At 40.3% G+C, this 26,298-nt stretch overlaps 1 protein-coding gene across 1 annotated transcript in view; it reads left to right on the top strand.

The window, feature by feature from the left end:
- METAP1 (methionyl aminopeptidase 1) overlaps window positions 1-20,129 on the top strand; it is a 56,758-nt gene extending 36,629 nt beyond the window's left edge. The window contains exons 7-11 of the mRNA XM_018049294.1: window positions 2,820-2,958; window positions 4,464-4,595; window positions 7,429-7,572; window positions 12,616-12,681; window positions 15,413-20,129. Coding sequence (XP_017904783.1) covers window positions 2,820-2,958; window positions 4,464-4,595; window positions 7,429-7,572; window positions 12,616-12,681; window positions 15,413-15,576 — 645 coding nt within the window. The 3' untranslated portion in view covers window positions 15,577-20,129. The remainder of the gene's footprint in view (window positions 1-2,819; window positions 2,959-4,463; window positions 4,596-7,428; window positions 7,573-12,615; window positions 12,682-15,412) is intronic.

Genomic DNA, 26,298 nt, shown 5'->3' with positions numbered 1-26,298 from the left:
TGTCAAATATTCTGAAGTCAAAAAGAATATAACTTCTGAAACTAGTGGTAAAAAGTATTCCTTTTTTAAATCTATTTACAATAACAAGGCTACAAAGAGACCAGATACATGTTTGTGGTAAATATAGTATCAGTTCAGTTTAGTCGCTCAGTCGTGTCTGACTCTTTGCGACCCCATGAATTGCAGCACGCCAGGCCTTCCTGTCCATCACCAACTCCCGGAGTTCACTCAGACTCATGTCTATTGAGTCGGCAATGCCATCCAGCCATCTCATCCTCTGTCGTGCCCTTCTCCTCCTGCCCCCAATCCCTCCCAGCATCAGGGTCTTTTCCATCTCCGCATGAGGTGGCCAAAGTACTGGAGTTTCAGCTTTAGCATCAGTCCTTCCAATGAACACCCAGGACTGATCTCCTTTAGGATGGACTGGTTGGACCTCCTTACTGTCCAGGGGACTCTCAAGAGTCTTCTCCAACACCACAGTTCAAAAGCGTCAATTCTTCGGTGCTCAGTTTTCTTCACAGTCCAACTCTCACATGCATACATGACCACTGGAAATATAGTATAGGGATATTAAAAAAATTTTTTTAATGTATTTTTTTTTTGACTGTGCTGGGTCTTTGGTGCTGAGCACAGGCCGCTTTCAGTTCTGGCGAGCAGGAGGCTACTCTATGCAGTGCACGGGCTTCATGCTGCGGTGGCTTCCCCTGTTGTGGGGCTCAGACTCTAGGCATGCAGGCTCAGTAGTTGTGGCACATGGGTTCAGTTGTCTCATGGCATGTGGGATCCTCCCGGACCAGTGATTGAACTCATGTCCCCTGCATTGGCAGGTGGACTCCTAACCGCTAAACCACCAGGGAAGTCCAGGTATACTTTAAAAGAAAGATTGCTTATCCACCAAGGAGAGACCTTAAAAAGCCTGTAGTAGATGAGTGCACACATGATATGGTTAGGTTGTTCATAACAGAAGAGCAGGAACTAGTTACTAAATTACATGGAAGGCTAATTAAACCTGCTGTCATAACCAAACAAATGCAAGTCATAAAACCTTCTAAATTAGGAAGCATTTTAAAGATATTTATGTCCATTACCTCTGTGAAGATGGTGAAACTGGTACTCTTTTTCATGGTGATGGTATTTAAATCGGGACTATCCTTTTGGAAAGATATTTGACAATGTGTCTTGAGCTATAAAAATGTATGTAACATTTTTTTTATTTGAAATTATAAATCCCAATTTGGGGATATTCAGTATATTATAAATTCCATGAACAACATGGATTTGAGCTGCATGGGTCTTATATGTGAATTTTTTTCATTAAATATATATATATGTACTGTAAATAAATTTTCTCTTATGATTTTTAAAATAATATCTTCTCTAGCTTACTTTATTGTAAGAATGCAGTATATAATACATATAACATACAAAGTATGTGTTAATTTCTGTTTTTGGTAAGATCAGCCGTAGTGTGTTAGTAAAATTTGGGGGGCAGTCAAGTTTTATGTGGATTTTGGACTAGGCAGGGAGGGGATCATTGTGCCCACTCACTGCCCCCCCCCCCCCCCCCCCGCCACCCACCATGGCCCAGGGTTGTATATGGTTATGTACCAGTAGCAGTTTGAATGCTTCCTATAGGCCAGGCACTCTTACGTGGTTCTTTTACCAACTCATCTCATCTCCTAACAACTCTGAGGTAGTTACTACTCTCATCTCTGTTTTATAGATTAGGAAACTGAGGCAGTGAGAGGTTAAGTTGCCCAGGGCTATTCAGCTTAAAAGTTATGGAGCTGGCATTTTCAGTCAATGCAGTCTGCTTCTGTGTGTTCTTAACTACTATGTGTACTGCTGTGAGAACTATAGAAGCAGGTTGCCAAAGGAAAAATGATAGGCATGTAGTTACTGGTTATAATATTTGCAGTTGAGAAAACTAAATTTTCAGTAATAGTAGAATTACCAGTAAAATTATAGTACATTTCACAAACTGTATTTTAGGCAGCTGTTTAAAAATTACTAGTCTGAAGACTGCAGCAGTGTGGAAAGAGAAATCATGTGTGCTGTGACTACCACTGTATAAAAACATCCGAGTAATGTAAGACTCATTTATGGAGAACTAGATCATTTTCTTAGTGATTGCTTTGTTGTTCCGTGTGAGTGTTCGCATGAATGTTCTATATGAATGTCTCTGGAAATACTTTGAAAGTGAAAGCATTAGTTCCTCTGTCATGTCTGACTCTTTGAGACCCCATGGACTGTAGTACACCAGGAATTCCAGTACACATGGAATTCCCTATCCATGGAATTTTCCAGGCAAGAATCCTGGAGTGGGTTGCCATTCCCCTCTCCATGAGATCTTCCTGAATCAGGAATTGAACACTGGTCTCCCATGTTGCAGGCAGATTGGCAGGTTCTTACTAGTATTCATTTTTTTGGTTATAGGGATAGAGGCATTTATATAAGCAATTAAAATTAACTGTGCACATTAATATTTATTTTAATATATTTTTCATAAGGAGTTGGTAATTCTAAAATCTTCATATAGTGACATTTGTATATATTTGTAAATATTTTAATGCGTGAATTTGCTTTTCTTTTGCAATTATCAGTAAACTGGTTTGCTGACTGTTAGAAACCCTACTGTTTGATATTAAAGGTAGTATCTATTTTTATTTCTAAAATAAAATATTAAATGGGTTTTTCATTAGGAACATCTGTACAACAAGTTTTTCCACATTTTTCAGATTTAAAAATCTGATTAATTGCATGCATACTAGCTTTTTCTTTTGCACATTCCAAATTACTCTATTTTTAATTTATTATAGGCATGCATTGCAAGAAATTGCTATCCTTCACCCCTGAATTATTATAATTTCCCAAAGTCTTGTTGTACTTCAGTGAATGAAGTGATTTGCCATGGAATTCCAGACAGACGGCCCTTGCAAGAAGGTGATATTGTTAATGGTAAGAAATGTGTGGCTTTTGTTGCTGTGAGCTGAGAAACAAGGTTTTGGGAGTCTGATAGTGACTTGCATCGTCTTCACTTGTCTTTACCTTATTTTTTTTCATATTTAAAACTTAAATTTAAAATCTCTGGAAACCTATTTTGTGGTTTTCCATTAACTGCTTTCAAGATACTTCTAGTATAATGTGTTTGTTACAGGTTCTCTAATGCAGAACTTTACTATGTGACTGGTAAGTGGAGGATGTCAATGAAATGTGGAACTAATAACTGATTCAAGTGGGATTGTTTTCTTACTCCTTTTAGTCCACTATTACAGATAAAGAGAATATGTAATATGTGAAGAGAATAGTAATATGTGAAGACCTTAAGAAAAAAGCCTCAAAATTCTGCAGAAGTACTGTCCTTGATGTTAAGAAGTTTCGAAAGTGGCTTTAGGGACCACTGTGTTCAGCTGTTTTGGGAAACTGTGAGTGCAGAGAAAGAAGCTGCCAAGTGGGTTCCCTCTGTAATTAAAAAATAAATTGATGAGTTAGGCTCCCCTCGATGATATTTTTAATATTTATGAACTTGGTTTCTTTAATAATCAGATACCTTTAAGAATCTATGTGTTAAACAAGGAAGCATGAGCCCAAGTGTTAAAGACTTTAGAGAGTGGACCAACTGTGATGCTGGCTGTGAATGGTAGTGGAGACTTGACTGACACTGTTTTTATATGAATTGTTTTTGCTGCAGTTGGAGTATCAGTTTATAAAACTCCCTAGATTTTGAGGGGTCTGCCCAATGCTAATTTACATATAAGCTCTATTTTTTTTTTTTGCATGCATATTATATGAGGTTTTTCAGGAATGTGTGTGTTGTGCTAGAGCCAGTACACCTATACTGTGATATTATAACTTGATTGAAGATTTATGGTTTAAAAATACTAATTCAATGTGCTCTTGAGGATACATTTAGCTTAGTGTAGCTTAGTGGTGTAGTAGTAATCTGTATTTTTAAATATGAAGACAAAGAGAAGTATGAATAGTCGCAAATAAGTGAAAGGCAAATGAGTTTTTGAAAAATAATTGTAAAACAGTGTAAATGTTTCTGTTTATTGGTTGACTAGGATGAGGAAAAACTTGTTAAAGATAATGAGAGAAAGCGGTACTTTCTGTTTGATGTCACAGTGTGGCAGAGTCCTTTGTTTAATATTATTAACTTGGGTTATTGATCTTGCTGGAATGTATCCTGGGGGATGCATTATTCTTTTGCCATAAATGATCTAATCACTGCTGTAAGAGCATTGAAGCCCACCGTCTGGCTTGTGCTATGTGACCATGGACCTGTCCTCTGCAGTGAGTTTACGTGTGTTATAGACAAGAAATATCTATTGGGTGTTACTTGTTCATTGGTGTTGCTTAGAAGTTATCTTTTTCATGAACCTGCTTGATTCTGTCGTGTCAGCAAAATTTGAATTTTGAGATAAAAACGAATGTGGTCTTTCTATTTGCGTATTCTTTTGCAGTGGACATCACTCTTTATCGGAATGGTTATCATGGGGACCTGAATGAGACATTTTTTGTTGGTGACGTGGATGAGGGAGCTCGGAAACTGGTTCAGACCACGTATGAGTGCCTGATGCAAGCCATTGACGCAGGTGAGGCTCAGGGCTGGGCACCCACTGAAGCTGCTGAGTAGTGTGGGCCTCGAGTGACCTGTCATTACACCGTGCATGCCTTGTCCCTTCCAGCTGTGCTTCTGCCCTGCCTGAGTTAGCTTTGGGTTTGGCAGCAGTAGGTTTAAAGATGACTTGAGACTCCCTTGATGAAGATGGACTGGATTATGGCTTATTCCTTTGTCTCTTCTATGATTTATCTTCCTTTTCATTCGCTGATAAATGGGGAAGAATGTGTGGATAGTTCTGGACTGTAATTTTTCTTCTACTTTTTAATTCTTTCATAAGTGTTCTGTTCTCTTATAAAAAAAACTATAAGCCTGCATCAGATTATGAGAGGAAAACATGAGTGATTTTCCTTTATACTTGCCTTTCCTTTTTTTTTTAAAATGTCTTTTTTCTAGAGGTGTCCATTTTTAACATTTAGGGTTTTTTTTCTCCATAGTACATTATTACACACAACTGTATGTATGTGTTTAGTTAGGTTAAATGGAATCATAATATTTGTAGTATTCTGTAATTTAGTACTTTTTCAACTAATAATATCTTCGAGATCTTTCCATATTAGAATATGTACATACCTGCGTGCATAGATCTGCCCATCCTTTTCATTGCTTTATATTTTATTCCACAGTATAAAAATGTCTACAACTATTCCCCTACTGGATTTGGGTGTTTTCCAGATGTCTTGCTATTATCGTGAATAATGTCTTTGGTGAGGTGTATTTCTGTGGGGTTTTTCTCAGACTGTGTCTGTCTTTGTTCATACAAACAGTTCATGCATGGTTTTTAAAAATTTATGCAATGTCTTGTGAGGAAAGAGAAAGAAAGGCTTGTTGCAAATGTAAACAGACTATTAGAAGGACAGCTTGAGGGCCAACGCTCTTCAGGTGGAACCCACAGCATTGCGGCATTATTGGTCAGTGTGTTATCTAGCCCTGCCCCACCATTGAATAGATCTGATGTGTCATCTACAGTGTATATACACCGCTGTATACAGGACAGCGTTCTTAGGCAAATGGAGGAGATGGTGTAATTGTTTACTAATTTAATAAAGTCAGAGGAATGAAAAGTGAAAGCATGTGATTATTTTTATACGTCAGTATGTGAGATTTTCCTTTCCTTTTATTTCACTGTAGATTATACTTGAAACCTTTGATATTCACGGTGGTACTGTGAGATGAGAACTTTAATATTTACTATCTTATTTCGGAAGCTTTAGGTTTAAATAATTTTTAGAGTTTCTGTGTTCAATATTTGTACCCCTTTTGCTTCTCTATGAGTTGATCGAAATAACCAGATAGCTGGAATGTTGTTTTACAAAGTCACAGGAATGAAACTTGCTAAGGAACTAAAATCTTTAGAACAGTAGACAACCAAGAGTAGAAGCTGCCTAACCTCTGCAAAGCGCTGTTAGCTCCTGCGTATGGGTCATTCCTGCCTGTTGTTTTCTGATAATTGGCCCACCCTGGTTCAGAGCTGTGGAGAGCTGAGCCAGCTGTGAAATTAGCTTTCCAGAATGGGGCTCCTCAGCCTGCACGTTTGTGGCATTTTGAGTGTGGTGACACTCTGTCGTGGGGGCCTGTCCTGTGTACCATAGGATGCTTAGTAGCATGCCTGGTCTGTCTTCATTGGAGGCCGGTTGCACCACCTCTCCAGGTTGTGACAGCCAAAAACATGTCTCCAGAGTCTATGAAGTGTACCCCTGGGACCAGAATTGCCTCTGGCTTGAGAATTAGGGAGAAGTCTCCATTCTCACACTGCATCATTATTGTTGAACAGGTAATTCCTTTATTGTATGTGCAGCATGGGTTAAAATTTTGCTTTCCTCCCTGCTGACTGGGGCTGGTAAGAAGGCTTGGGTGGGAATGCAAGAAAATCATTATGCAAGTCAGCATGTTCCTCAGAAATCGTTAATCTCCCCCGCCCCCCTCCCAATAAAAAAACAACCAAGCTGGTCCATATGGTTAAGAGCAAGTAAACGTTACGAAAATGATTCCTTAAGCCATTTGCTCAGAAATGTGATTGGCTGGAGAGGATATGGTGTGTCTGAACCCAGGTTGAAACCTCTTTCTCAGCCAGCAGAGAAAGAGACTGTAGGGAGGGGGGACTCCCAGTACCGTGGCTGGACCCCCCATGAATCCAGCAGAACCCAAATCCTGGGGTCTCAGTGCTAGGAGAGCCATAGCAGCAATAAGAACCACTGCTTCTGGTTTTTATTTAAACAATGGTAAAAGTCATAAAAAGTAAACAGGGCAGGAAGTATATAGTGAGAAGTACCTTTCTACATCCTACTCCCAAGATTTTCTTGAGAGACAAATGAATAATTTCAGAACCACTTATATGGGGATAAAGATGCCCAGGGGAAGCAGTTCTTTGAAAAGTTGACCAGACTGCAGCTAAAGACAAGTCAGTTTCCTTCATGAGTGTTCCTTTTTCTCCTGATGCTCTTTATTCTCTTCTCTCTCCTGCTCGCTTTAATGGGAAGCCCACTGACCTTAGAGAAGGTGAGGAAGAGAAGTGTGTTTTCTAATCTCTTTGTTCGTTCAGAGAGCAAGTGGTGCCACTCCCAGCCCCTGACTGCTGCACAGACCCTCCTCTTCTGCAGCAACGGAGGAACCAGGTGCTGCTGGCTTGACTCTCAGTTTCATTGTTTCCCGGCACTCTAACCTGTCTGAGCTTTGGTTTCCTCATCTTGAAAGTCTTATGTGTAGGCGTGTAAAACCTTCAGAATGGTTCCTGGCATAGATAGTGGTTGCTTAGTAATTATCAGTTATTCTTTCTCTTTGCCACAAATCTTCTCTTTTCCTTTCAGTAAAGCCTGGTGTTCGATACAGAGAATTGGGAAACATTATCCAGAAGCACGCACAAGCAAATGGATTTTCAGTTGTTCGAAGTTACTGTGGGCATGGAATCCACAAGCTTTTTCATACAGCCCCCAATGTACCCCACTATGCCAGTAAGTACTGTCCAAAGAGTTTGTATTGGCTGACTGTTTATTTAGCAGATATTTTTTTTCCCAAACATTTAATAGGACCCACTGTTTTGTATCTATTAAAATAATCTATTAGCTGTTATAAATAGCTCCCCAAAATGTGTATACTCTGCGCATATCTTGCTCACAATAGTCTAGAGCCTATGTGTTTGGTCACTGTGAGGCGTGGGTGGGACAGTTATTCTTTGATGCAGGCGCTTGTCACTTTCGACACATAGCTTTCAGGGTCACTTTGGGGGTTCCTTTTCTGATCTTAAAGACATTGGGGAGGAGGGGAGAAGCATGGAGGGGTATGCTTGGGAGCTTTTAGTGGGCCAACGTGGACTTGGCACAGATCACTCACATTTACTTTTCATTGGCAGGAATTCAGTCATATGGCTACACTAACTGCAAGGCAGGTGGGGAAATGTGATCTAGCTGAGTACTCTGGAAGAAAAGGAAAACAGTAATTTTGGTGAACAGCCAACACTTCCTGCCATATATATTCTGACTCTAGGTTAAACTGATTCCACTAAGTTTGATTTGAGTTCTTAATACATGTCAGATACAGAGTTCTTTGTTGGTATAAATAGAGGAGAATAGACAAAGTATCCTTTCCTCAAATTGAGTGCTGTCTGATAGATTAACAAGGAAGTGTTGGATGATTAGTCTTACAGAACCTTTTCTCTTGAAGAGATAAGACACACGGGAGTAAGTTTGTTATTTAGTGCTGGAAATGAAAGCTATCCACATTAGGTAACATAAGGAATTTAGTAAATATAGAGGAGCCACTGCTATGTAGAGACTTTCATGTACCTTCTTGGGCTTAGGTTTGCTCATACATTATATCAGGGAATGGTACCTACTCTAGAACTGTTCCTGCGATTAAGGGAAATCTTGCTTGGAAAGCACTTAAAGTTAACTTTTAGAATGAAGATGATGGTGATGATTTGTGTTATCTCGTTTGGGCATCACAACTCTATGAATAATTTCTTAGCTCTATTTTTAAAAAGCAGAGTCTGTTTTACTTAGGTCCACACAAACTAGTGAATAAATGTCAGGGGTAGGATTGGTACCTGGGTTCTGTCTGCCTTTTTAGAGTCAGTCTTTCCCTTGGTGCCTAGTAAGGATGTAAGCAGTTTGGCCCTGAGTCTTGTTTGAGAAATAAAGAATGAGATTTTGGTTTGCTGGAGAAGATGAGAAAGAGCATTCCATATGGTGCTGCTGCTGCTGCTGCTGCTGCTGCTGCTGCGTTGCTTCAGTCGTGTCCAACTTTGTGCTACCCCAGAGACGGCAGCCCACCAGGCTCCTCTGTCCCTGAGATTCTCCAGGCAAGAACACTGGAGTGGGTTGCCATTTCCTTCTCCAATGCACAAAAGTGAAAAGTGAAAGTGAAGTTGCTTAGTCGTGTCCGACTCTTAGCGACCTTGTCGACTGCAGCCCACCAGGCTCTTCCATCCATGGGATTTTCCAGGCAGGTGGGGAAAGATGCATAGGTGCTTCAGGTTGACAGACTGAACAGAGACAAACTTAGGCTAGAGTTACATGTGAGCTACAAATGGGCAGTGCCAGATGGAAGATATCTGACTTCATTTTTAAGGAATTGCAGAAGATTTTTTGGCAGGAGAATGGCAAGGTGAAATTGTTATTTTGAGAAGATAAACTGACCAGTGGTGTCTGGGATGTATTGCAGGTGTGAGCCAGCCAGGCTTGTCAGCCTAATGGGCAGTTGTTTCCGTAAATCCAGGTGCGAGGTGGTAAAATCCAAGATAACGACAGTTGCGATGAGAAGGGGAAATGAGTGAGAAACCTCTCAACAGGAGAAGCTAGAGAAGTCACTTGAGCACAGCATTTGACATGAATCAATAAGCATTTATTAGCAGACCACAGGGTCCTTTTTATTTCAGCTGGAATTGTGCGCAGAGTAAAAGCTAGCGATAGATGCTAAGCAGCCGACTTTGTTCCTTCCTGCTCAGCCCTGGCCACCTATTGTGCATTCCCTTTAGCAGGGTGTCAGTGGCTATTCGGATGGCACTGCTGTGTGCCACACGTGTGCATGCGTGTGCTTTGCGTGTGGAAAAAGTGTGGGCAAGGGAGAGAATGAGAAAAGCACCCTTACTTGCAGAGGTATCACTCAGATTTAGGGATGGATTGTATGAAGAGAGGCTTTACTTACTGATGTTAATTTTTATTGGGATATGGTAGGTTTATAGTGTTGTGCAAGTTGCCGGTGTACAGCAAAGGGACTCAGTTAATGTTGTTTAGTCGCTAAGTCGTGTCTTGACTCTCTTGCAAGCCCATGGACTGCAGTCTGCCAGGCTCCTCTGTCCATGAGATTTCCTAGGCAAGAGTACTGGAGTGGGTTGCCATCTCCTTCTCCAGGGGATCTTCCTGACCCAGGGATCAAACTGGCATCTCCTGCTTGGCAGGCGGGTTCTTTACCATTGAGCCCCCAAGGAAACAGTAAAGTGAATCGGTTATACATATATATATATATCCACTCATTTTTAAGATTCTTTTCCCATGTAGGTCATTACAGAGCGTTGAGCAGAGTTCCCTGTGCTGTGCAGTAGATTCTTACTAGTTGTCTGTTTTATGTGTAGTAGTGGGTATATGTCATGAACAGAGATTTTTTTGAAGAAAATAAAATTTATGGGAGGAGGAGATACGGGTCAGTGATGATAGTGTCAGCACAGTATGGCCCCACTGATATATAAGATATGCCTCTTGAGTTTCATGTTAAGCTGCTTAATTAGAGATAAACAATTCTGAAAAAAGAAACAAGGACCCATGTATACTTCATTTCATCCACTTTGCTGTATTTATGAAAAGTCAAGTGTTAATCGGGTTAAAATAAAATATGTTGTGGTCTCTTTAGGGAAGCATTAAAGGAAGCTACTGGAGTCTTTGTACAGCAGAGACTTTTGAATGAAAATGATCCCTTCTTTAACTTGTAACTCTGTATTCCTCAGCAACTGAGTGTGAAACCAGGAAATTGTGTAACTTCCCTCCACGTCCTGTATAAAAGAGTCTTTGTTAAGATGAGCGCTTATGTGCTTCCTTACCATTATGGTTTGGAAGTAAAGGTGATACTGCCCTACCTTGAGAATATAGATCACCCTCATACTGTGAGCCAGAGAGCAGAGCAGTTGCATGACTCAGCAGTATCATCTGCTATGGTGTAGACACTCGGAGGGTGTGTTTTTGTTGAGTGAGCTGTGTTGAGAAACTGAAACCATGAGCCAGAGTGAGCTGGGAATTGTGACTTCTTGAACAGTGAATCAGTGTCAGGAACAGTAGTGGAACTTGGATTCTCTTCATCAGCGCTGTCCAGTGAAGTCATATATGAGGCACATATATAATACTAAGGACTTCTCTGGTAGCTCAGACAGGAAAGCGTCTGCCTACAGTGCGGACGGAGGAGCCTGGTAGCCTACAGTCCATGGGGTCGCAAAGAGTCGGACACAACTGAGTGACTTCATTTTCTTTTTCACTTTCATGTAATACTAAAAGTTCTAGTTGTCATATTCAAAAGTAAGAAACAGTTAATCTTACATTTAATTGAATCTATTACATTAAAATATTAGCGTTTGAACGTTTAATCAGTGTAAAACTATCATTGAGATATAGTACATGCTTTTTTTGTCTTTGAAATCGGCGTATGTTTTACATGTACACTCTGACTTGCCACTTTCCAAGTGTTTAGCCTCATGCACCCAGGTGCTGCTGTATCTGCCAGTACAGTTCTCGATTCCTTTATCCATTTTTATTTCTGTGATACTGCACTGACTGTTTTGATATCCCCAAGGGCATATGACCAAGTCTATATATGTAATAAATTGCATGTCATATGGAGGGAAAGTTCATGAAATTAGAGATAAAAAGTCAAAATTGTTTTTGCCCCTCAGATTTTTATAATAATTTAGAAACTCCTAATTTGGAATCTGTAGGTTGTTTATTTTGCCAGTACCTAAGATAGTGGAAAGCAGCATGATTGCTGTTCAGTAGGAAAGATGGGCAGGAATATAAACGTGAGGGTGAAGTTAGAACAAACCTAGGCAGAGCTGTTAAATAGAATCAGCCTGTTGAATAGACCCAGTGGACACATGGGTCACCATCTGGAAGCGCAGCAATCTTATCACGGAAGCCTGAAAGCCGATGCTCTCGCCACCTGGTGGTCAGGCCTAGAAAGTGCAGCCACCCGTTTACTGATGCTCTTACCAGCTCTTGATTTTTATTCTGAAAGTTAACCTTTCTCCATTTTTGAGATTGTCCTAAAAGACTTATACCTCTTTCAAATTTTTGGCCTTTTTGGGGAGATGGCAAATCTGGACACCAACAGTTGAGTTTCTCATGATGATCCTGAAAAATATGTATTGGCAAATTTGGACAAAATAGGAGGGAGAAATGGAAATTTTGTTTCCAGTAAAAAAGGGAATAATCCTGCCAGCATTAAAAAAAAAAGTAGGTTAGTGTGCAGGGGCTTTTTTTCCCTTCCCAAGATAAGACAGTTTACAAAACTTTTTAAAAATGGTACAGTTGTTTCTGTGGGCTGTGCCCCTACCTCCACCCTGACATCCACACCCACTCCTATCCCAGCCAGGAGATTCGTAACTTCTGGCATAGACTGAAATATCTTGTTCTCCTTTATACTTGGATAAGTATGGAACTTTGTTGGTTACATAATTGCTATTCTAACCCTGCTATAACATAAATGGAGGTATTTTTGCTTTCATAGAAGTGCTAACTACATCTGAAATCCAGTCTAGGGCATCTCTGTATTTTCCTAGAGAAAACAAGCAAAATGAAGTATGCCTAGGACAATACCTGTCCCAGAGTAAGTGGTTTTCAGAGTACCTCTGTTTGCTGAATGATCTTCTTTAAGAAAGGGGAGTCAGGAGAGGAGAAATTCATTAATATAAGAATCACTTATGGGAATGTAAGTTGTGTACTTTTTCCAGGGGAGTGTTTAACAATATGCTGTAGGTTTTTTGCTGTGTTCTGAGATTTTTTTTTCTTTAATTTCAGAAAATAAGGCAGTTGGAGTGATGAAGGCTGGTCATGTATTTACGATTGAGCCAATGATTTGTGAAGGTGAGGAAAAAGGGATGCCGTAACATTCTGTAATTGAATTTTTATTTACGTTTGGTTACTCATGATCAGATTAGTAGTCTGCTCGATTTTGCTTCATTTCCCCTCCCTGTGCCCTCTAGAACTCGATTCAGTATCATGTAGAGAACCGAAAATTGTAATGGCAAGAAAGCGGTACTTTCTCCATGGTAATTCGTCTGCTGTGAGTAGAAGCTGAAGTACTTGAGTCCTGGTCCCTTTTCATAAAGCTTCTGTCAAAGGGTGTGTTGTAATAACTAGTTGCCTCCATCAATCAAGGCAGTGTGGAAATTGTTGTGTGTCTTCGTGTGGGTGAGAAAGAGGGGCGAAAAGGAAATTAGAGCCTTTTTTTTTGAGGCAGACACAGTTGTTTAATTGTCCACAGCCTATGAGGTAGAGGTGCTGTCCCCATTATCCATGAGAACAAACTGAATTTTGAAGAGGTTAAGTGTTCAATAACTTGCCCAGAGTCACTTAGCTAGCTATGTCGCAGAATTTGTGGGACTCTAAAGTCATGAGCTGTCCTGCCTCTTCAGGGCCTGCACTTTGATCGTCAGGCGCTGTCATCAGACAACTGCCGTGGAGAAGGCCCAGCCCGGACGTGCTTTGCACTGGCAGTTCTCTGTCCCTGCCATTGTGGGTCGCTGTGACAGGCGCGTGACAGCCATGATCAGTGTCACGACTCGAGCCCTCACCGAGGCTGTCGGAGCGATAACGGGGCCTCCTTCGCCAGTTCTCTGTTGGGATTAGGGGATGCAGAGTGATGCAGCGGTCGTAGGGCCCTTACGCCCCGTCCCCTGTGGTAATGGGGTCCCCTCAGGATCCTTCCAGTCTTTTTTATAACCTGATCTTGAGAGTGATACCCCATCACTTCTACCAGATTTTCTTCCTTAGAAGTGAGTCACTAAACCCAGTCCACACTGAAGGGAAGCATTGGAGGTTGTTTTAGAGGCTGCCTTCTTAACCGGATCCTTTGTTCCCTTTTCTGTAAGATGGAAGTTATAACCTTTATCTTTTATCTGAATGCCCAGGGCTGTGGTAAGAATTAAGTGAGATGATTCATATTAACACAAAGTACCTTTAAAGGGCTCTACAAATGTAAGATACTGTTTTTTTGTTACTCCCCAGAAGAACAATGACCTTGTGTAAGAGTTGCAAGATAAGTAAGTATGATGGCAGAGAAAGGCAAGGACAAGAGGAAAGTGTATTTTGGTTATGTACCTATTTTCATTAACAGGCACTTGACTTGCCTGGTGGCTCAGAGGGTAAGTCGTCTGCCTACAATTCGGGAGGCCCAGGTTCAGTTCCTGGGTCAGGAAGGTCTCCTGGAGATGGAAATGGCTACCCACTCCAGTATTCTTGCCTGGAAAACCCCATGGATGGAGGAGGCTGGTAGGCTACAGTCCATGGGGTCGCGAAGAGTCGGACATGACTGAGTGACTTTACTTCTTCACTTCCAAGTGGTGTTTCCTGGAGTAAGCAAATAACATTATGTTGAGCTGGTTCAGATAATCATCAAATTATACGAGATATACTTCAGTGTAACTAAGCTAGGCTAAATCCCAGCTCCATAGTGGAAAGTGTCTAATTTGAAGAGGAATTTCTTCAGAATAGTAGTCAAATATATTTGACTTGACATTTAGTAAAGAATCTGTTTCAGTAGATAACAGTAAAATTAAAGAAGTATTAATGTCTTAAATCCATTTATGAAAAGATCATTCATTACGTTGAAAACTGTCTATTCACTCATCGTTAGATGGTTGACAAAGCATGAGTTAACTTTCTTTAAGCCGCCTCATATTTTCTTCTTAGACTGGGATTTAATGTTGCAGAAGTAGGTTACCTCACTACTTTATACTCTGGGATTTGTCTGAGGCAGTAAGATCTAATGTTTGGTAAAGAGTATTCAAAATAAAGAATATTACTATTATTTTTTAACATCTAATTTGGAGACAGGAACATCTCTGTACGCTTTTTTGGTAGTGTCTGGAGTTGTAGAACCTTGTAATTCCTCTGCTGTCTTCCCTGCCCTACATCTCATGCTCATTTTCTCTCTCACTTTCCTTCATTGTCTCCCAGCTTCTTTCACTGTCATTTCCTTTCTAACCCATTCTGCCTCATCGTAATTTTTAAATTCTCTTGCCAAACTCCTGTTTCTTTCCCTTTGCCCTCTTTCTGGTTACAGGGGTGTGGCCTACAAAAATTTCACAGTATAATCTGTTCTCACCATCTGTGTGCCTACCATTTAAAAGTTACACCGGAATTAAATGTTATAATAAAAGTATAAAAAGTTACCTTATTTCCTTCACAATATACACTGGCCATGGTTTAGTCAGATACCAAAGTTATATCAGGAGAGAGCTAAATTCTTTAATGTAGTCGTGGGATGAGTGGTAATCAGTACATTTACAAAAAGGAAGCTGAGTGCCTTTATTTTTGGAAACAGCATCTTCATTCAGTAGTTGAGAAGTATACAAAACGTGAAGTTGTAAAATTTAAACGTTATTATTGCTTCATTGAACTAAAGACCAAAATGAAGTTGGAAAGGCTTTAGCTTAAACAGATGACATGTACGCAGGAATCTTAATAATGAATTGTAAAATTAGTTTTCTGAGCTACCCAAGGATAGAGGGGCACGGGCAAGTACATTTCCCTAGAGTGTACTTAGAAAACGGACTGAGTGGTAGAATTGAGAGATGCTGTTTGTTTGTTTAAGGCGGATGGCAGGACGAAACCTGGCCGGATGGCTGGACGGCGGTGACGAGAGACGGGAAGCGGTCTGCCCAGTTCGAGCACACTCTGCTGGTCACGGACACTGGCTGTGAGATCCTGACCCGGCGGCTTGACAGCGCGCAGCCTCACTTCATGTCCCAGTTTTAATTTCCCCCAAGACGGCACATCTCAGTTACACTTTGTGGCTGTACTCCGCATTTTATTGAGAGTACAGGATGGAAGAGGAAGTTTTTTTATTACTTGTTTTGTTTCGACTATCGATAAGGAAGGACTGCAACATCTGACGTGTGTCCTCAAGAACTTGTCTTGGGTCTGAAAAGGTCAAGAAGAAGAAAGGAAGCATTTCTCAACTCCCCTCTTCACCCCCCCCCCAAATCTCTGCACCCCTGTTTTTCTTCCTTGCCCTTTGAGCACTTTTACTTAAACCTGCTTCTAGTTGCTTCTGTCCCTGCCGCCGCTGGGCCAGCACCGCCAGCTGCTTTCCAGGTGAGTGCTGGGGAAGAGAATCCTTGAGACCTGTGACATACATTGCTCCCAATTTTTTTTTATTATTATGTATGTGTGGAAGTATACATATATACATTTTAGATTCCATGTATGTAATTACTGAATACTATGTGACCTGGGGTTTGTACTGATTCTGCCCTGATGGCGTTCTGTGCTGTCATAAACGGACCCATCGTTTGCAGTGATTTAATTCCCAGCTCGAAATTGGCTTCCCTCCTTCCCCTGCTAATGATTTACGCTTATAATTGTGCATAAGAAAGCACTCGGTCAGTGAGACCCTCCAATGTGGGCTCTGTGTGAGTGAATGTATGTGGCAAAATCCACTTTGGACAAAGGTTGGGTTTTTAAAAGTCAAGTTTATGGCAGAAACAGCAGTGCTCCAAGCGGAAGCTGGCTGTTGTAGAGAATGATGTTTTTGTAACACATTGCTATTTCAGACCTCTCTTTGGTCATAATGGGAGGAAAAATGCTCCCTTCCCCTCTCTGTCCTCCTTCAAGGGCATACCTTGGAGAGATACTCAGAGAAGGCTGGAGGTTGCGCTGTGGAAGCTGGGGAAGAGACAGTTCTGAAGCCTCTCCAGCAGGGAGCAGAGTCTGGAAGTGCTAACCTCTGGCAAAGCTGGTGGTGGGGCAGAAGGACGTCTCTGGAGGTTGGGCAGTTCCCTAGGAGTAGGGATGCGCTGTCCTGGGTGTGCTGAAGCCACACTGCTCCTTCACACAGTTGGGAGCCTCATCAGAAATGACCTCTGCTGCCCAGCATCTGTGCTGCTCTCAGTAGTTCAGTCCCAAATGGAAGAGTGTCCAGTAAAGACAGATCAGAGTCATTGTCGCTGGAGATTACTTGATTACCGGGTATCTGGAAACTGTATGCGAAGATAATTGGAGTCCACTGACATGTCACACTTGTAAGAGAACATCTTTCCCAGAGTGCCTCAGACCTTTATTGCTTTAAAGGAATCACGATAATGTTTTCATTACTTTTTATTATTTTGGTGATTTAGTAATGTGGCTGAATCTGGTATAGACTCTTGGGGGTATGTGTGTGAAGTTTTTTATCAAACTGTAATATTTGTGAATGGAATGCCTTGCAATATAAATGTTTATAATGTGTAAAGGGAGATTAAAAAGTGTGAATGATTATTCTGCCATGTGGTCGTTAACTTTGCTGCATTTTGTTTGAGATTTTAGAAAGAAGTGATGGGAATGGAGTGGCTGATTTCACCATCTAAAATAAACTCATGACGATTTGAGTAAAAATACTTTTTAATGTTGAATGACTGTGTAAAAATTCCAGTCCTGTGTTTAGTTCAGGAGTACCTGTGTAGTATTTGAGATGTAACCATGTTTCTGAGAGTTGTTTAAGACAAAGATTGCCACACAGGTAGTGCAGCATCTTATGTACTGATCATGGAATTAGCGGTGTGGGCTTATTCAGTGTCTACTTTTAGAAAACAAGCTCAAGGAAAAAAATCTTGGTGGGATGGTTTTTTTGTTGTTGTTAAAACACCACACTGGTGATGATGCTTTTCTCAGTTCGGGAGATGTAAAAACAGCATGGGACTCTAGTCTAATTGTATATGTCTAATTACAAATGTTTATTAGATTTAGATAAGAAAACATCTAGGGTAGTTTTATCATTCTGCCAACTTCTCAGAAATGTCATTGTGTTAACTTTTTATTTTTTGTATTAACTTTTAAAATATTTTTTTCCCCCTGCCAGTTGTTCAGCCCCCTTTTAATGATAATTTAGAAGGGAAACATGTTTGCATTTTATCTTCAGTTTATGGCTTTTGGTGACAAAATGTGTAAAGGCGAATTAGAACCCATTCACCAACGCTTTTATGTTACTTGTCACCCTCGTGTCTAAATTGATAGGAAGAAGATGTGTAGGAATTTGCCATCTTAGCTTGACTTCTCAGTTTGTCCTGTCGTCGCTCTGGCTTTTCACTGAGTCCGATTAAATTCGAGAGACGGATGTTCCACTTTGCTGAAGCCCCCGAATTGTGTCTGTAAGCTATTTCTGCCCCCTTACCCACCCCGTTTTTTTTTTTTTTTAACTTCCAGCTTTTAATTTTGAAGATTTTTCGAATTTACAGAAAGTTGATAGTGCAGTGAAATACCCACATACCTTGTCCTGTATTCAGCAGTTGTTACCGTGCCTCATCTCTTGATAAAATAAGCGTTTTCCTTTTGCGAGGAATGGCATCGTACTTTATCTGCTACTGTCGCACAACTCTTTTAAAACGTAAAGACATTTCCTGCACGATCATTGTACAGTCGTCACACCCAAGGAACTGAATGTTCAGAGCTGTCTAATGTGTAGTACACATTCACACTGAGTCAGCTTTCTCCAGAGTGCTCTTTTTTTTAAATGCAGAGTCCAAACCCATGGCATTCAGTTGTCATCTGTAGGTTTTTTTTTAAACTGTAGAACAACCCTTTTCCACCATTTTTTGATCTCTCAGGAAACTGACACTTGAAAAAGTAGGCTCCCCCTCACTCTGCCCACTTCTTTTTGAGTATCAGCATTAGCTTATTGATTGTTTCTAAAAGTGTTGGTCACTCTAAATGTTCCATGTTTGGCCAGTGGAAGCACCTTTAAGCTTATTTATGGGTCATTTTGCTCTATGCCTATCAGTCTTAGGGCATGTTCTTGATTTTCACCATATGTTCTCAGTTTGTCATATACTTTTCCTGCCCCAGATTGGGAACTGGCTACTTTTCCAAGGAGCCCTGGTTTCTCTTCATGAGGAATGGTATTTGGAAATCAAGATCTGGGTACTGCTGGGGTGTTAATTGCTCCTTGGCCCTTTCAGGGAACAGAGCCAGGAACTGCATTTTTTATAAATTCATGTTGATGTATGGCAAAAACCATCACTATTGTAAAGTAATTATCCTCCAATTAAAAAATTGATTAAAAAATAAATCATGAATTCATTCTGATACTTTGATTTCATATTTAATACTAGCCTTCCTAACCCTTCCCTGTTTCATATTTGTATTTTCCTTCTCCCACGGTGAGAATTTTGGTTCTGAACAACACTAATATTTACTTATTTGCTTGATTCTACATGACATGTAAAATAATTTCAGAATTACAACACCAAAATCACTACCAACAATAAACCTAAGTGCCAAATTTGTGGTTGCTCCTGTTCTTGGAGTATATCTCACTAGGAGGGTACTGGTTTAAAAGTTAATTGAAGTAATTTGTTTTGATTCTGCTGTATTCTAAATTGCATAAATCATGTGTGTGCTGCTTGTTGCTAAGTTGTATCTAACTCTTTTGCAACCCCATGGACTGCAGCTCGCCAGGCTCCTCAGGCTCCTCTGCCCATGGGCTTTCCCAGGCAAGATATTGGAGTGGGTAGCCATTTCCTTCTCCAGGGATCTTCCTGACCCAGGGATCGAACCTGCATCTCCTGCTTGGCAGGCAGATTCTTTACCACTGAGCCCCCTGGGAAGCCCATAAACCCATGAGCTATTTTTTAATAATAAATGCAGTGATCTTGAGGGCTAAAGCATGCTTTAGAGATAGTGGAGATATTTTAGTGGCCTCAGAGTTGGAAACACTGGAATTGATTGAGATAGTGTGATACTACGATTTTGTCTACATTTGATGGTGTGTGTTCTCTAGCTACCAGAGGAGCAAATTGTACCACTTGTAATGTGGATGTATAGCCCATTTTCTAATAGACTGGGAAAAAACATGTGGATATGGTTTTACAATACAGGCTGCATTATGCTGATATTCTAGAAGTTATTAACATGTTTTGCTTTATTTAGAAAAATGAACATCTAAAGAAAGGCAGCACAGGCTCCATGCATTGAAATTCTGTGGCCCCACTTAGTCTCAACTTAGAAGGGTAGGCAGCTTTCTCCTTACATCTTTTTCCTTTTGGTGCCAAGTATTAAAAAAAAAATGGCTTGCATTTGGTCATCTTACAAAGGAAAGGCAGGAGTAAGGTGGCCTTGGTGACCTGTTACCTGCTGCTTTTCATTCTGGGGACTTAAGTGAGCAACAGCAGAGCTGTCTGTATATGGTAATTCTGTTATTATATTAAAATATGTGTCAATATTGCCAAAAAATATGCCAAAAATCAGTTTATGTGGAGCACTCAAGAAGGGCTTCCTGGAAAGATTTTCACTTACCACTTATGTTAAGAGTTCAAAGTAAAGTTTTAAATAATCTCTCTTGTGCGTGTCCAGCCTTTTTACTGTCGCAGAGCTTTTATAATTGTTTCTGACTCCTGGGTGCTTGGCCCTTTTACTAGTACTCCAGCCTCCTCATCCCACTTCCAACAACAAACACATGGTAGTGTTGACTCCCACACACTTGCAGGCACATTTGCATCGTGGTGTCAGAAGATCACAAGATCAACAAGCAGGACACCAGGGCTGAGTTCTCTAATTTTTTAAACTAGTTGCATGGCTTGGACAAATTTCCATCTCTTTAAGGAGGTATCCTATTTGTGCAGTGACACAGAGCTTAGCAACTGTTTTATTCTATATATAATGTGACTAAGTCAAATTCACTTTATTTCAGTACTTGGGTCAGAGGTCAACAGAAAATTTAGACTAGAATTTTTTCAAATTTTACTAGTACATCTGAGCCCTGGGTGGTTCTGAGGAAACAAAATAGGTAAGGATAAGAACTGTTAGTATTAAGATGTAGATTTGCAAAAAAAAGCAACAGGTATTTGAAAGCAAATTTCCAGTCTTCCATCTAGATCTGAAAATCCCATGGACAGAGGAGCCTGGTAGGCTGCAGTCCATGGGGTCGCTAAGAGTCGGACATGACTGAGCAACTTCACTTTCACTTTCATGCATTGGAGAAGGAAATGGCAACCCACTCCAGAGTTCTTGCCTGGAGAATACCAGGGACAGCGGAACCTGGTGGGCTGCCATCTGTGGGGTCGCACAGTCAGACACTACTGAAGCGACTTAGCAGCAGCAGCAGAGTCAGGGTAGTTCTGTGGTGAACTCCTTTCCTGAAGGGAGCATGTGCCTATTTGCTCATCTCAGTGAATTCTTTTATGATGTCCGGCTTGATAAAACTCTGTGTGCTTTAAAAGCCTATCCCCCCCCCCCCCCCCACCCCATCCCTCACCCTCCGACCCCAAGTAAAAAGCCCATCTTCCCCGCCGTGCCCTGGCCCCAAGTAGAAAGCCCATCCCATCCGCTTTGTTCTTACAAAGTTCCACCAAAAGAAATCTGTATAATAGAGGACTTTGTATGTACTGGTTCACTGTGCCAGTTCACTTCATAAATTGTTTCTTTAAAGATATGATTTTCTTGTTATAGTTCTATGCACTTATTATCTGAGTAACTGTTTAAATATACTTAAATGTTTTCCAAATATGGTTTGTGGTGTATTTTTTCTAAAGGGTATTTGCTGACAAAGAATCTGATCCTGCATGTTAACTGAAACAAAATTGGTTGAGATCATCATTTTTCCTGGGTCACACAGTATCTCTAGGGCCAAAGACTTGTTAGTTACTTGAAGGCTTTGATCAGCCTACTTGGGAGACTGGCAGCCAAGCAGATGTTGTGAAGCGTTCTGCACATGTAAAATATTCTCCCTTTTCCCCAGGTCAGCAAAACGTTTGAGAATCACCAGCTACATTTGCTTTGAAATGAGACAAATGGAAGTAGCATTATGTATGTATAGCCATTTTTAAGTTGTACACACATTAACTGGCTCCACTGTAACAAAGTTGGGATATAATGCAACTTTGTCCCCTCACCTCAAAAACCTCATCATTCCACTTTATATTAGTCCCCTGTGCACGTAATAAAGAACTTGTTCCAAGTCAGACATGCCTATATATTTTATGCCCTATTTTTTACAGTGAACATCACTAGGTGGGTTAAATAGAAAGCAAAATAGCCCAACATGCTGAAAATGGAAAAGCTGGCAAGATTTGAAAAATGCCAAGTATATGAACATTTTCAATGAGAACCAAAAAGCTGTTAAAAGTTGGTAGTATTGTAAAATTTTAGATCCTTAAAAATTTTTTTTCACTAGCTTTCATAAAATATACAGTGGAGAGATTAGCCATTTGTTAAACTTTTATACCATTTATCCAATAAAGCAGTTTAAACTTCAAAAAATTCCCAATAATACTTCTAAGGTGGCAGAATTCTAATTTTAAACAGCCAGGACAGATCTGCTTACATGCACATAGTTAATGTTTTTTAGCCCTGTGTTGTCTATGTTCTTCCAAAAACTATTTGGTTCCACAATATACATAACAGCCTAGATGCTATCCAAGAGGATATTTTGAAAGGATCTTAACAAGAAATACTTTAAACCTATATATAGTCCCATGATCCAAGAATCTTCGTGGTGATACTGGTTCCTTCAAAGAGGCAACTATGCTTTCATCCAGGAAATGCTCATACCTGTTAAACTGAATTAGCTGGCTCAAGACTATGTACACTTCACTGTGACAGAAATGAAAAGTAAACTTCCTAATTGACCAGCTACAAGAATTGGGGTTACATTGTTTTACTATCTTAAAATGGCTTTACTTTCTCATATTGGTGAACATAAAATGTTTGCCATTCTCATTCATGTATAACTATACATTCATGTATAACTATACATGAATGAGTGGAAGAGTATTTTAAAAGAACTGTTAGCTCTTCTCCATTATTACCCTCTTATGTTCTTTGTTACTGCAGTTGCTTAAGGCAGTAAAATATACTTTGTTCCTGGAAGGCTGAGCTAAAACAAACCAGATTAAAGTACATTTCTTATAGCTGGGGTAGAAGCTAGTTTTAATTTCTTCTTCTTCCAGTTTACACAGGACAATAGGTTGGAGCCCTTTGGGCCCCTACTGAGTCTCTAGCCCTCTAGATAAAATGAGAGAAGCTAGATTATACTGCCTTGTCCTTCAAATGCACCGAAGATCCAAAAAGAAGACCTGACCATAACTGCCATTTTCTGTTTTCATTTTGGGAGCAATTAAGCCACATCATTCAGAAGAATTAAAACAAGAAAAAGCACATGCTTTCAATTCAACCAAAGATATATATATCAGTGTCCTGATCACAAAAACAGTCTTAAGATATAATGTGGAAAAAGTAGAAAGGCACAGAAGAGTGTTAATTAGTATTCATTTGTATAAATTAAGATATATGTATACATGTTATTTCATTCATAGAAACTTCTGGAAAGGTACATAAACTTACCGGCAGTCACCCGTTTTGGGGGGCAGACGGAAGTTTAACTTTTCTTTCCCATGTAATTTTCTCTACTATTTGAATGTTCTGACTCTTGCATGTATTGCTCTTACGTATTTATTTTTGTGTTAACGGATTGCTGGGATTTAAGACTGCACCATTTTTGCTTGCTGCTTTATTCTGCTCAAGGTAAAGAAGCCTAAATGCTACTTAACAATAGCACCAGGAGAACGCTGATAAGCTTGACCATACTAAAATAAAAATTTAAAAATAATAAAATTTATTTAAAATATAAAACTTACAAAGGATTGGCATCTAGAATAAAGAAGTCTTAAAAAATTAATCAGAGAAGAATTGATCCAATAGAAAAACGGGCAAAGGATGTAAAGAGATACCTTACAAAAAAGGAAATAGATGAGCTGTCACCTGAGATGGCCCACACCCTGTCTGTGGATGTGCCACTCTCTAGATAAACCCATTTCTTATGTCTCTCAGTGTGTTCTTTCTGCAAAAAGACATCAAGAACCTGAACTTCAGCTGAAACTCACAACATTGTTAACCGGCTATACCAAAATACAAAATTTAAAAAAATGTTCAATCAATTGAAAAAAGAACCTGAGCCACATTAAGTCCTGAGACTAGGTGGGTGTGTGATCTCACCTAAATGGCTGTGGAGTCAAGTCCCAGTCAGAACTGCCCGACTGCAGATACTTTGTACAGCACAGGGAAATAAAGCCATTGTCTAGTAACAACTTTTAGTGGAATATAATCCAAGTTAGTCAGAGAAAGACAGGTATCTTCTCATGCTTGATGTCTTTATTTCCTTCCAACCCCCTCCCCTCCTGGTTTTTCCTCTGTGTGCCTTCTACAGAAACGGATCCATCCTCTACCTGGGTTTCTTCAGTCTGGCACCTCCACTCTGTATTCCCAAGCCCGGCAGGCAAGGAACAGAGAATCTTCAGGTTAGAGGGGAGGGGAGAAGAATGTTGTCAATACACTTAGATTTCTTTTTTCACTTTGACCACATAATCTTGTCTTTTCTGAGAGTAGATGAATAAAGGTACTGAAACCATTTACCTCAGATTGGGACTTGAACCCATGTGCTGGGACTTGAACCCAACCAAAACCCTGCTTGGGACCTGAACCCCACCAAAACCTTGCATGGGACTTGAACCTACATGGCTGGAACTGAAACCCAGTAAAAACCCATGGTACCTGGTTTCAGGACCTAATGAAGCTCAGAAGAAAAAAAAAAAATACAAATGACCGAAAGAATGAAAGACTTCAGTAATTAAGGGAAATGCAAATTAATTTCATACCCATGTGATTTGTAAAAATTGACAACCACTTTAAAGAGCACAATTGCACTCATCTCACACGCTAGTAAAGTAATGCTCAAAATTCTCCAAGCCAGGCTTCAGCAATACGTGAACCGTGAACTTTCAGATGTTCAAGCTGATTTTAGAAAAGACAGAGGAACCAGAGATCAAATTGCCAACATCCGCTGGATCATGGAAAAAGCAAGAGAGTTCCAGAAAAACATCTATTTCTGCTTTATTGACTATGCCAAAGCCTTTGACTGTGTGGATCACAATAAGCTGTGGAAAATTCTGAAAGAGATGGGAATACCAGACCACCTGACCTGCCTCTTGAGAAACCTGTATGCAGGTCAGGAAGCAACAGTCAGAACTGGATATGGAACAACAGACTGGTTCCAAATAGGAAAAGGAGTACGTCAAGGCTGTATATTGTCACCCTGCTTATTTAACTTCTATGCAGAGTACATCATGAGAAACGCTGGACTGGAAGAAGCACAAGCTGGAATCAAGATTGCCGGGAGAAGTAATCACCTCAGATATGCTGATAACACCACCCTTTTGGCAGAAAGTGAAGAGGAACTAAAAAGCCTCTTGATGAAAGTGAAAGAGAAGAGTGAAAAAGTGGGCTTAAAGCTCAACATTCAGAAAATGAAGATCATGGCATCTGGGCCCATCACTTCATGGCAAATAGATGGGGAAACAGTGTCAGACTTTATTTTTTTGGGCTCCAAAATCACTGTAGATGATGACTGCAGCCGTGAAATTAAAAGATGCTTACTCCGTGGAAGAAAAGTTATGACCAACCTAGATAGCATATTCAAAACAGAGACATTACTTTGCCAACAAAGGTCCATCTAGTCAAGGCTATGGTTTTTCCTGTGGTCATGTACGGATGTGAGAATTGGACTGTGAAGAAAGCTGAGCACCAAAGAATTGATGCTTTTTAAGTGTGGTGTTGGAGAAGACTCTTGAGAGTCCATCGGACTGCAAGGAGATCCAACCAGTCCATTCTAAAGGAGATCAGTCCTGGGTATTCATTGGAAGGAATGATGCTAAAGCTGAAACTCCAGTACTTTGGCCACCTCACGCGAAGAGTTAACTCATTGGAAAAGAGTCTGATGCTGGCAGGGATTGGGGGCAGGAGAAGGGGACGACAGAGGATGAGATGGCTGAATGGCATCACCAACTCAATGGACATGAATTTGAGTGAACTCCCAGAGTTGGTGATGGACAGGGATGCCTGGCGTGCTGCAGTTCATGGGGTCGCAAAGAGTCTGAGACGACTGAGCGACTGAACTGAAGTGAACTTGAAAAGCAATTTGACAATTTCTGGTAAGGTTTAAAATGTTATCCTGTGATACACATCCTACGTGACTGACATTGAGCACGATGTACAAGGATATTCCACCAGTGTTGTTAGCAATACAGAAACAATTTGGGAAACAACTATATGCCACAGTTGGAGACAGATAAATGATGAATAGGTGATGACAGGTGACTACTACTGCATAGTAGTCAATGAATGGGAGCATCACATACAACAGGAATTACTCACACAGTAATGAGTGCAAAAGCTGCAGAGTAAGATAGCAGCCAGTTTAGCACATGTATGACAACACTGAAGACTGGCGGGTTTACAGGTATGTATAGTAAAAGTATGGCGACCTGGGTGAGAGTGATAAACACGATTCTGGATGCTGAGTATACCACAGCAGAGGAAAGGCAATGGGGTCTGGAAGAGTAAAATGTTAAGATTTGACAAAATAAGTGCTTCAGTTTCGATATTCAGTAAGTAAATATTTTCCATATACTTGAAATAAGTTCAGAGTGATCAACACCACAAAACTACCTACTT

Source organism: Capra hircus, chromosome 6 (genome assembly GCF_001704415.2).
Source record: "Capra hircus breed San Clemente chromosome 6, ASM170441v1, whole genome shotgun sequence".
In the NCBI taxonomy this organism is placed as follows: domain Eukaryota; kingdom Metazoa; phylum Chordata; class Mammalia; order Artiodactyla; family Bovidae; genus Capra; species Capra hircus.
This window is presented reverse-complemented; position numbering and strand designations above follow the sequence as displayed.